Here is an 11100-nt window from a genome sequence, read left to right on the forward strand (position 1 = left end):
TCCTGCCTCCTCTCGTCTCCTCCTTTTTCCCCTCTCCTCTTTCAGCGTATTTACATTCTCCTCTGCCAAAGACAGCAACGCATTATTCTCTGCGCACGTCTTTTCATCTTCAGAGGCTGAGCTTCGCAAACTACAGTAACATGAGCTTGAACAAACTGCTGCTTCATGCATCTCTGCTCAGCGTCTTTCTCCTTCACACAGTGACATATCTTTGCTTCTATCATTTTAATATTACATTGCAGTAGATCCTCTATCCATCCCTGGTTTTGCCCTTATTAATACACATTATTAAATGTGACAAAATAACTGAGTAACAAGTGAACGGCTGCTGCGAAGTTTAAGAGTGAAGTTGTGTGTTTTTGGGTGAGTGAACTGAACAAAAGCATCATGTAAATAACCAACAACACCTGAGTGTCCTTCTGAAGTGTTTGTACAACAAATGATTTACTAATTCTATTTTGATTCAATTATTATTATTTAAATTTTTATTGTATTCTTAATAGGTTTCTGTTTGCTTATGTTTGAAAATGTAAAAATAGGATCATTACAGGTTCCTTCATATGTAATGATTGCTCTGCAGACCATAAGTTCAGGCGTCGCTGCCCCAGGCGTCCTGTCTAGCGAACTCACGTCGGCTCCTAGCGGTTGCAAGTGGAACTGCAACCAGCGGAGAGTCTGACGTTCAAGTCTGATATGAAAAAAGAACATCTACAGTTACACAACTTTTATCTAGAAACACCCAGCAAAAGTGCATGCTGAAATGTGTCAGCTGTAAGGAACGGTGGTGTTTGTGGACCAGCAGGTTTTATCTTTCACACGGAGCAGAGCTGCTGCTGGATTATTTCATGTGGACTGATGGTAGAGGAAACACCGGTCCATTAAAGCCTGAGAGCAGCTGAAGCTGATCCTTGGACCCGCTTTGGTACCGCTCTCTCTCTCTCCCTCTGTCTCTCTCTTTCTCTCTCTCTCTCCCTCTGTCTCTCTCGCTCTCCCAACCCCCCAACCCCCCTCTCTCTCTCCCTCTCTCTCTCTCTGCCTCCCTCTCTCTCTCTCTTCTCTCTCTCTCTCCCCCCTCTCTCTCTCTCTCTCACTCTCTCTCTCTCTCTCCCTCCCTCCCTCTCTCTCTCTCTCTCCCTCCCTCTCTCGCCTCTCTCCTCCTCCCCTCTCTCTCCTTCTCTCCCCTCATCTCTCCTCCTCCTCCTCTTCCCCCTCCCTCCTCCTCTTCTCTCTCTCTCTCTCCCTCTCTCTCTCTCCCTCCCTCTCTCTCCCGCTTCCATTCCCCGCTCTCTCTCTCCCCCTCCCCCTCCTCCCTCCTCCCCCCCCTCCTCTCCTCCCCCCCCCCCTCTCTCTCTCTAACTCTCCTCCCTCCCTCTCTCTCTCTGCTCTCCTCTCCTCTCTTCTCTCCCTCCCTCCCTCTCCCTCTCTCTCTCTCTCTCCCTCTCCCCCCCCCCCCCCTCTCTCTCTCTCCCTCTCTCTCTCTCTCTGCCTCTCTCTCTCCCTCTCTCTCTTTCTCCCCCCCCCTCTCTCTAAGAGGATAAGCTCGTCCCTTTCCCTCCTGATTGGACGAGGCCGATCCTTGGGAATGGCATCAAACTGTTTAAATAGCACTTTGCCCCCCTCCCCTCCGCTTAAAAGAGTGTTTTAGCTGTGATAGCAGCAAGGACGTGGTTTTCAACGAAGATCAACAAAACAATAGACTTTTTATTGTCTCGCTCCTTTTGACTGTGGGACGTTTTGGCCATTCGAGCTTCCCTGGGGATTATTCCCGGATTTCTGCGTCTTCCTTTGGGATTTTATTTGCTTTGGGTCGTGTTTTAGCTCAGACAGGTGAGTCACAAACATTTGCTCGTCTAGAGACGGAGCTGCCTTTAATTCCTCACACTCACCAGGCTGTGTTTTGTGGTTACTTCTCAGGCTGCAGCTTTGAGTCTCACCATGAAGTTGACCGGAATTTTTTTGCTGCTGATGCTTTGGACCTGCGAGAGCGCGAGGGTCGCAGGTGAGTTTGGCCAAAGTCGTCGGAACGTTACTTTTTCCTCATTCGCGGACGGTGCCGTTTAAAACGCGTGTAACAGAACCCCGCAGCGCCAAAGGCTCACTGGCCGTTGTCTCTGACCCGCAGAGAGCCGCGAGGACGACAGCGTGTACGACCTGTTCGAGCTGGTCCAGGTGCCCAGGAAGAACGGCGGGGTGACGCTGGTGAAGGGGGACGACCCGTACAGCCCCGCCTACAAGATCCTCAACCCGGACCTGATCCCCCCGGTTCCCGAGAGCGCCTTCAGGGACCTGATCGACACCATCCACGCCGAGAGGGGCTTCCTGCTGCTGCTCAACTTCAAGCAGTTCAAACGCACCCGCGGCAGCCTGCTGACGGTGGAGAAGCTGGACGGCTCCGGGCCCGTCTTCGAGGTCGTCTCCAACGGCAAAGCCAACACCCTGGACATCGTTTTCTCCACCGAGAACAAGCAGCAGGTGGTCTCCATCGAGGAAGCGGACCTGGCCACGGGCCACTGGAAGAACATCACGCTGTTCGTGCAGGAGGACCGCGCGCTGCTGTACGCGGGGTGCGAGGAGGTGAACGCGGCCGAGCTGGACGCGCCCATCCAGAGCATCCTGACGCACGAGACGCCGGGCGGCGCGCGCCTCCGGATCGGGAAGGGCGCCGTGAAGGACCGGTTCATGGTGAGGCCGCGAAGTCACACCTCACTGTTTGAAGGCGCTCATTCGCCTATTTGGAGCGACGCTCTGCTAAAATGACAAACACATTGGTGTCGTTACGCGCAGAGTCTCGCATCCCGAGGTTTTGACTTGAACCTAAACATCCGTGTTTTCAGGGGGTCCTACAAAACGTGCGCTTTGTGTTCGGAACGACGCTGGACGCCATCCTCCGCAACAAAGGCTGCCAGAGCTGTAAGTGTGTTTACTCAAATGCGACAAACTCCAAAGAAACATGTCATCACGTCGTTTTCCTTCCGATTTCTACACGAACGCTGTTTACCACTTGTCACCGTGGAATGCAAGGGTGCTGCGGTGTAGAAGCATGTCCTCTAGGGTCTAATAGTGTTATCTAATTACTTTTCATAATTATTTATAGAGATGTGGGATGTGTGACACAACGTGCAAATACCATTCTTTATTAATACATCAGCCATAAAGACGAGCATGCGTGTGATTTGATTTATGGTCACGCTTCCAGCGCTCGACACCCTGAACCTGGAGAACCTCAACGGGTCGTCAGCCATCAGAACCGAGTACACTGGACACAAGACTAAAGGTGAAGCCGCTCCTGTGACACGTAGCTGCTCCTGAAGTAGATGAAAGAGATTGAAGGGAGTGAGTGCTAGGTACGAGCGTCTGTTTGCGTCCTGGTTTAGACCTGCAGATGGTCTGTGGCTTCTCCTGTGAGGATCTGGTCAGCATGTTCAAGGAGCTGAGGGGCCTCGGCGTGGTGGTGAAGGAGCTGTCCAACGATCTCCGCCAGCTGGTAAGAGGGAACGTGCCTGGAGGCAGCGTGTGCACATTTAACCATGCAGTGACCTGTGTATTTGTAGCTCTCACACTGTAAATGCTAAACTCAACCAAACCGGGTTGAGACTACTTTCATTTATCACTATTCTGCTTAATATACACACTAACACAAACTGTACTGACTAAAATATGTTCATAGTATTCATTTACACAATATTTTCCAGATGTGTCCTAATAATCTGATACGAGTGACTTAAGAATCCAGACGTTCTGTTTGTTTTTGCCCGACCTCGCACCAGACGGACGAGAACAAACTCATCAAGAACCACATCGGCATCCACACGGGCGTCTGCATCCACAACGGCATCGTGCACAAGAACCGGGACGAGTGGACCGTCGACGTGTGCACAGAGTGCACTTGTCAGGTGAGACCTTCAGAAGTTAAACACACGTCTGGGGGAAGTGACCTGTCTGCACAGCTACACAAACACAGAGCACACACTTACTGTACCAGCACTCAGCTGATCTGCCAGTAATTCTAGTGTGAGGTCTGGGTATTAGTGCCGGCTTGTACGTTGTAATGAGAGGTCTCTTGCCAGAAGTTTAACCTAAGTGTGATTTACAAGTGCCTGAGCAGACCAATGATGCCAATTATTAACAACAAACGTGACCCTGACAAGTGCAAAGGGGCAACAGGATGCTGGCATTTCACCAGGTTTTAGCTTCAGGTAATTGTTAGTCAATAGACTCCTCCAGCTTCACTTGTCTGGAGCCCCATTAAATGCAGCATCAGTAATGTCTCAGATTAGTGCGGACACAAAGCTTAGATCCCACTTCAGACTCCACAGTATCAGCAGTGTAGGCAGCTGATGGGTTCATTCGAATGTGTTTTGGTAAAAGAACCACTTGGTGATGACCATGTTTCAGGGCTTGTGTTTAAGAGTGAATCTGATTCTGTGCAGAACTCTGCTACCGTGTGCCGCAAGATCTCCTGCCCCCTGATCCCTTGTGCAAACGCCACTGTTCCCGATGGAGAGTGCTGCCCGCGCTGTGGAACACGTAAGTGTTAGAATCTGCTCAGCGCTGCAGTTACTATTACCACTGCAAGGATGGATGTGAATGTCCCCTGAGCTCTAAACACACGGCTCATTCAAATACTGCAGCCGCTACATGTTATGTGAGACAAAATGCCACATTTACCAGGATGTAAATGTTAACGTTAGAGATGACTGAACTGCACTAACATCCCAGTACATGAAAGGGAGCTTACAGTATGTTTGGACATTGGTGCTTTGTGCTCCCAAACAGCTTTGAATCTTCACCTTGAAACAACTGTAATTTGCCAAATTGGTTACAGCGGGGTGGAAAAGGAGCTGGCAGCGCAGCGAAACCATCCTCATACCTACGCAGGCTAAATAAACAGCAGAGCCACTTGCTGAAGCCCTTGCACACGCTGGCTGATGTTTGCAGAACCTCTGCCACTGGGGCATCCCTGCGTTTCCTGCAGACAGTGGCTCCTTATGTTTCCAAAACGCGCCTAAGTGTGTTAGTCTGTCCTTCCACTGAACAGAGGGCCTTCTCTCCATCCCAGCTAAATCCACACTATTAGTCGTCTGCTTTGAGGCCCTTCCCTCTTCATTTGGGTCTGGGAGTGTTTTCTGGGGGGGTGCTGCCTCATGGAATAGCTCTTTTATTGTCTCCCTCTCATATTCTCTCCCTCCTCCTCAGCGAGCGACTATGCAGAGGACGGCTGGTCGCCGTGGTCTGAATGGACTCATTGTTCTGTGTCATGTGGGCGGGGCACCCAGCAGCGTGGACGCTCCTGCGACCGTATCAATAACAACTGTGATGGGACCTCTGTTCAGACCCGTGACTGCTACCTCCAGGAGTGTGACAAGCGCTGTGAGTTAACACAACATGCTCTCACCCATCAGGCAAAAGCAAACACGATAAAAACAGCCAGCCTCATGCCCCCATCTGTGTTCTAACCTGGGGTTGGGTGTTGAGCCTGTCATTATCTGTGTGTCTGAATGTTTTTATAAATTCCACAGTGTCCAGTGTTTTTGATTTCTCCTGACCTCTGACCTTCCTTTTTGGCCTCTAGTCAAGCAGGATGGCAACTGGAGCCATTGGTCCCCATGGTCTTCCTGCTCCGTCACCTGCGATTCTGGTGTAATCACCCGTATCCGCCTCTGCAACTCCCCCACGCCACAGTTCGGAGGCAAGGAGTGCAAAGGAGAGGGCCGGCAAACAGAGACGTGTCACAAGTCTCCCTGCCCCAGTAAGAGCCATTGTCCAGCGCCCACTGCTTTTGTGTGTCCAGAGCAAGAAGAAACTCTTTTTTTCTTGTCTTCAAAGTCAATGGCAACTGGGGACCGTGGTCACCGTGGAACGCGTGCACTCTCACCTGTGGAGGTGGCGCCCAGACTCGTACACGCCTGTGCAACGGCCCTGCACCACAATACGGTGGCAAGGAGTGTGTTGGTGAAGCCAAAGACTCCCAGATATGCAACAAGAAAGCCTGCCCTGTCGGTGAGGCTGGAATCCCTGAGCCGCCACACGTTTCCTCTGTGCTTTCATTAACTACATTACTGATAATAGGACTTGCACACACTGTTTACCTTGCCTGATGTCTTGATAATTGGTTTCAGACGGCTGCCTATCTAACCCCTGCTTTGCTGGAGCAAAGTGCACCAGTTTCCCTGATGGGTCCTGGAAGTGTGGAAAGTGTCCAACTGGCTACGCTGGCAACGGTGTTAAATGTAAAGACATCAATGAGGTAAAAGCCTCCTAGGCTCTATAGTGTAGTGCTTTGTACCTCCAGGCACCACGTCCATTTTAATCACCACTACTATTTATAAATTCATAAACAGTGCAAGGAGGTCCCAGACGCTTGCTTTGAGTTTAACGGTGTGCACCGCTGCGAGAACACAGATCCTGGCTACAACTGTCTGCCCTGCCCTCCGCGCTACTCAGGACCTCAGCCGTTCGGCAAGGGTGTGGAGCAGGCTGCAGCTAATAAACAGGCAAGTTTACTAGGCCCAGGTTGGTCAAGCAACCAACAAGACAGACATGTGACCTGATGAAACAGAAGGAAGGTGAGCACACGTCATCTTCAGCGTAGGATCGCCCTCCGTTAAAACGCCTTCTTCTCTGCCAGGTATGCACACCCCGTAATCCCTGCCTTGATGGAAGCCACGACTGCAACAAAAATGCTCGCTGCAACTACCTTGGACACTTTGCAGATCCCATGTACCGCTGTGAGTGCAGGCCTGGTTATGCTGGAAACGGGCACATCTGTGGCGAGGACACTGACCTGGATGGATGGCCGAACGCTGACTTGATCTGTGTGGAGAACGCCACCTACCACTGCAAGAAGGTAGACCGTCACGTACAGTAATGCACTGTTTTATGCCTTTCACATGTTAAATCACCTTTACATTGTTGTAATTCTTGTCTGTCTGTTCTTCAGGACAACTGCCCCAACCTCCCCAACTCTGGGCAGGAAGATTACGATAAGGACGGCATTGGAGACGCTTGTGACAACGATGACGACAACGATGGAATCCCTGATGACAGAGTAAGTGACAGCGCGTGGAGAGAGAGAAGGGGAGGGCAGCCTCAACACAAAGCCCGAAGCCCGAAGTGTAACACGGGTACAGTGAAGGGATCACAGTGTGTTAATGACATTATCTTGTGTGGAATAGGACAACTGCCCGTTCATTTACAACCCCAGGCAGTACGACTATGATCGTGATGAAGTGGGCGACCGCTGTGACAACTGCCCCTACAACAGTAATCCAGACCAGACGGACACAGACAACAATGGAGAGGGAGACGCCTGCGCAGTGGACATCGATGGAGATGGTGAGAACTAGACTTCAGAAGATAAATGTTCAACATCCCTACGGATAAAGCATTTTAATCATGTGATGTCTCTTGTTCCCCAGGCATACTGAATGAGAAAGACAACTGTCCCTATGTTTACAATGTTGACCAGAAGGACACCGACCTGGACGGAGTGGGAGACATGTGCGATAACTGTCCTTTGGAACATAATCCTGACCAGGTGTGTGGACACGCTCACACATACACGAGCCTTTTCCCATTTCCTTCCACCTCACCTGCCAAGAATAATCCACATTCATCCCTCTGCCTTTCTCAATAGCTCAGCATATATCGCTCATTCAATTGAGAGAAAGCCAGCAGTGATTAGCCCTGTGTAGCTGTGTAAAAATAAAGTAAATCCTGTCTGCTGCTCAGGGGCACATCGGTTCAATAGGGCGTGATGGGGCTGCGGCTCTTTTTAATGACCCTCTGACGTTAGCAGGCTAAAGTGAGGCCCCAGGCGGCATATTGTTGAGTAACGTGTTGCCCCTGGGCTATGAGCAGACCCCGCTGCTGCTCCACAGGCCAGATCACTCCACCTGTGCCATGCTACATTGAGAAATAGGAATGTGTTGAACAATGGGCCTCAAGAGAGAATGAGGGAAGGAGGGGGGATCAAAATGTACACTGATGTGGCTTGCCCACTGCAATTTAATGACAAACGCTACAAGTCCAGACACGGACATAGACACGTTAAGAGCAAAAAGGCTCCATCAAAGGTCATCACCGCCACTATGGAAAACACAAGCAACCATCAAGAAGTGCACAGGACAGGAAATCCATCTACACTGTGTCCTTGTGACATGAGCCAAACTAAAAGTAAAGACTCTCAAAGCTAAACTATGTACCACTGCAGGTGGATTCAGACGACGACCGTGTGGGAGACAAGTGTGACAGCAACCAGGACATAGATGAGGACGGGCACCAGAATAACCTGGACAACTGTCCGTACATCCCCAACGCCAACCAGGCGGACCATGACAAGGACGGCAAAGGCGACGCCTGTGACCACGATGATGACAATGATGGCATTCCTGATGAGAAGGACAACTGCAGATTGGCCTTCAACCCTGATCAAGTGGATTCTGATGGTTGGAAAAATCCTTTCAGTTGGCCGCAGTTCCTTGAGACACCTTGGGTGTCATTATTAATGCCACATTTTTTCCAGGTGATGGCCGTGGGGATGCCTGCAAAGACGACTTTGACCAGGACAATGTGCCTGACATCTATGACGTCTGTCCAGAAAACTTTGATATTAGTGAGACTGACTTCCGCAAGTTTCAGATGGTTCCTCTGGACCCTAAAGGCACCTCCCAGATTGATCCTAACTGGGTTGTCCGCCATCAAGGCAAGGAGCTGGTGCAGACTGTGAACTGCGACCCTGGCATCGCTGTTGGTGAGTCTGAGGTCTTCTTGTCATGTCAATAATTAAGAATACAGAAATTCTCTAACTGAATCTACTCCTTTGTCAGGGTACCATGAGTTCAATGCAGTGGACTTTAGTGGGACCTTCTTCATCAATACAGAGAGGGACGATGATTACGCAGGGTTTGTGTTTGGCTACCAGTCCAGCTCCAGGTTCTATGTCGTAATGTGGAAGCAAATTACCCAAACGTACTGGTCTAATAAACCCACCAAGGCTCAGGGATACTCTGGCCTGTCCATTAAAGTAGTCAACTCCACCACTGGCCCTGGAGAACATCTCAGGAATGCCCTCTGGCACACTGGGAATACCCCAGGACAGGTAGGACTCTATGCTCCTATGGGTGACTTCCTTCAGTATGTGATAAGGTTCTGTTACATATTATTGGGTGGTTGTCTTCTTTAGGTCCGCACTCTCTGGCATGACCCCAAAAATGTTGGATGGAAAGACTTCACTGCCTACAGATGGCATCTGATCCACAGGCCGAGAACAGGACACATTAGGTGAGTGCATTGAATTAGCAAGACCATATAAAAGTTCATAGAGAGTTGACACTTGTTGTTCCCACAGAGTTGTGATGTATGAAGGTAAGAAGATCATGGCAGATTCTGGAAGCATCTATGACAAGACGTACGCCGGTGGCAGGCTCGGGCTCTTTGTCTTTTCACAGGAGATGGTTTACTTCTCAGACCTCAAGTACGAATGCAGAGGTAAGGAGTCCTGTAAAGCAGCGCCCCGTGAGGTGTTAGCATGTCTGTGTCCAACAACTGACATCACGTTCTTTCTTTTACAGATGCATAAACGCACGGCGCAGGAAGCTCTAGCACCTTTTTGTATAAAACAGGAACTTATATATTCTGATGCCAAGTCCAGGGACCGATTTTTCATGCGACACCTCCTGTGGCACGCACACCCAGACAGGGTGGAGGGCATGTGGCACATGCTGGAGGCTGGTTTGGGGCCGCACCAATTAGCTGACTGCCAGTTAAGGGTCAGAGAGCCCCTTCTCCTTCATGAGGACCCCCAGAATCAGGAAAGGCCAGACTCCTGTAGCTCTGCCAGTAGAAGACAGGTTTCTTCCCCACCTCCGCCTGATCGCTCTCTGAAAGACCTTTAGCTCCCCATAAACAAACTATGCACTTCCAACCTTTTATGTATCTGTGTTGTCTTTGTATCTCACCTCTTCTGCCAGTGTGCCTTTCTGCTTTGCCTTCTGGATGGACATCCCAAAGAAAAAGAACATTTCAAGTATTCCCTTTGCGTCACGAGATCCCAGGATGAGAGATTTTGATTTTCTCTTGATTTTTAGGAATATGTTGTGGAAGATTTGAAATATTAGAAAATGGTTGAAGGTAAAGTGAATTAGAAAAACAGGAACCGTTGTTGTTAAAAAATGACCTGTGTGTGAAAAACTGGCCATGAATGCAAAACAAAGGTCTAAACATCTCTTTAGACAAACACAATATTGCAGCTTTGTTAACTATTTTTTCTTAACATACAAATGTTAGAGTCTTAGTCAAATTTGTCTGATTAACTAAAAGAATCTCAGGGTGAGAAAGAAGTGACGACTTACACGGAACAAATGCAGGGTTTATATTTTACACAAATCTGAAAAAATAGAACCTCACATGCTCCAGCCATGAATTAGCAGTGATGACCAAATTAAGCAGGAGCTAAAGTAAGAGCAGATCGTCCATCATCTCCCACTGTACAAACCCCGTTCAGTTTTCTGAAGCATATTTTTGCACCTTTTCTACAGAGAGATGATAAACATTTAATATACAATATTACCTCATTACTGTTTTATAATTTGATCAGAAAAACACAACACAAGTACTTTTTCATTCCTTTCATATATTAGTGCTACTGTAACATGAGCTGTAAATAATATATTTTATATCCATAAACACAACCGAGCTCCCAGTTTCACGAATAGGAGTCAGATGGGAGCCAGCTTTGTTCTTTTGCTTCATCGTTTATGTTCTTGGCAGGTAAATTATTGTTCTATTCTGATTTAGCTGTTTGAGAGGTTGATCTGTGTGTGTGCGTGTGAGTGTAGGTAAATGCTATTTAAATAATTTATCAGGATGCGCTGCCTCGTAACAGGGCACGAGTCCGTCTGTATAAACGGTTTGCACACTGACGTGAGGATGTTCTGTTCTTTATCGTTTTGACCTTTTTGTTATTGTGTATCATCGTTACTATTATTTTTGTACAATTAGTTTTGCTTGTGTGTAAACATTTCTTTAGCTGTACAAAGCAAAAATAGTGTTTTAATTCACAGCAACAATAAATAGTTGTTAAAATTCTTAACCTCGTCT

General features: G+C 48.7%; 1 protein-coding gene across 1 annotated transcript; it reads left to right on the forward strand.

Moving 5' to 3' along the window:
• Nucleotides 1-1623: 1623 nt before the first annotated feature.
• On the forward strand, nucleotides 1624-11092 carry thbs1b (thrombospondin 1b). Its single transcript, XM_029141098.3, has 23 exons — nucleotides 1624-1827; nucleotides 1915-1999; nucleotides 2123-2682; nucleotides 2835-2910; nucleotides 3197-3274; nucleotides 3375-3484; nucleotides 3768-3893; nucleotides 4431-4527; nucleotides 5197-5370; nucleotides 5573-5749; nucleotides 5827-6000; nucleotides 6120-6247; nucleotides 6342-6494; nucleotides 6629-6847; nucleotides 6941-7048; nucleotides 7176-7335; nucleotides 7419-7537; nucleotides 8213-8447; nucleotides 8525-8752; nucleotides 8829-9100; nucleotides 9185-9282; nucleotides 9350-9489; nucleotides 9573-11092. Exons 2-23 carry the CDS (start codon nucleotides 1936-1938, stop codon nucleotides 9578-9580), a joined length of 3504 nt encoding a protein of 1167 aa, XP_028996931.1. The 5' UTR covers nucleotides 1624-1827; nucleotides 1915-1935; the 3' UTR covers nucleotides 9581-11092.
• Nucleotides 11093-11100: the final 8 nt, after the last annotated feature.

Source organism: Betta splendens, chromosome 24 (assembly GCF_900634795.4).
Source record: "Betta splendens chromosome 24, fBetSpl5.4, whole genome shotgun sequence".
In the NCBI taxonomy this organism is placed as follows: Eukaryota; Metazoa; Chordata; class Actinopteri; order Anabantiformes; family Osphronemidae; genus Betta; species Betta splendens.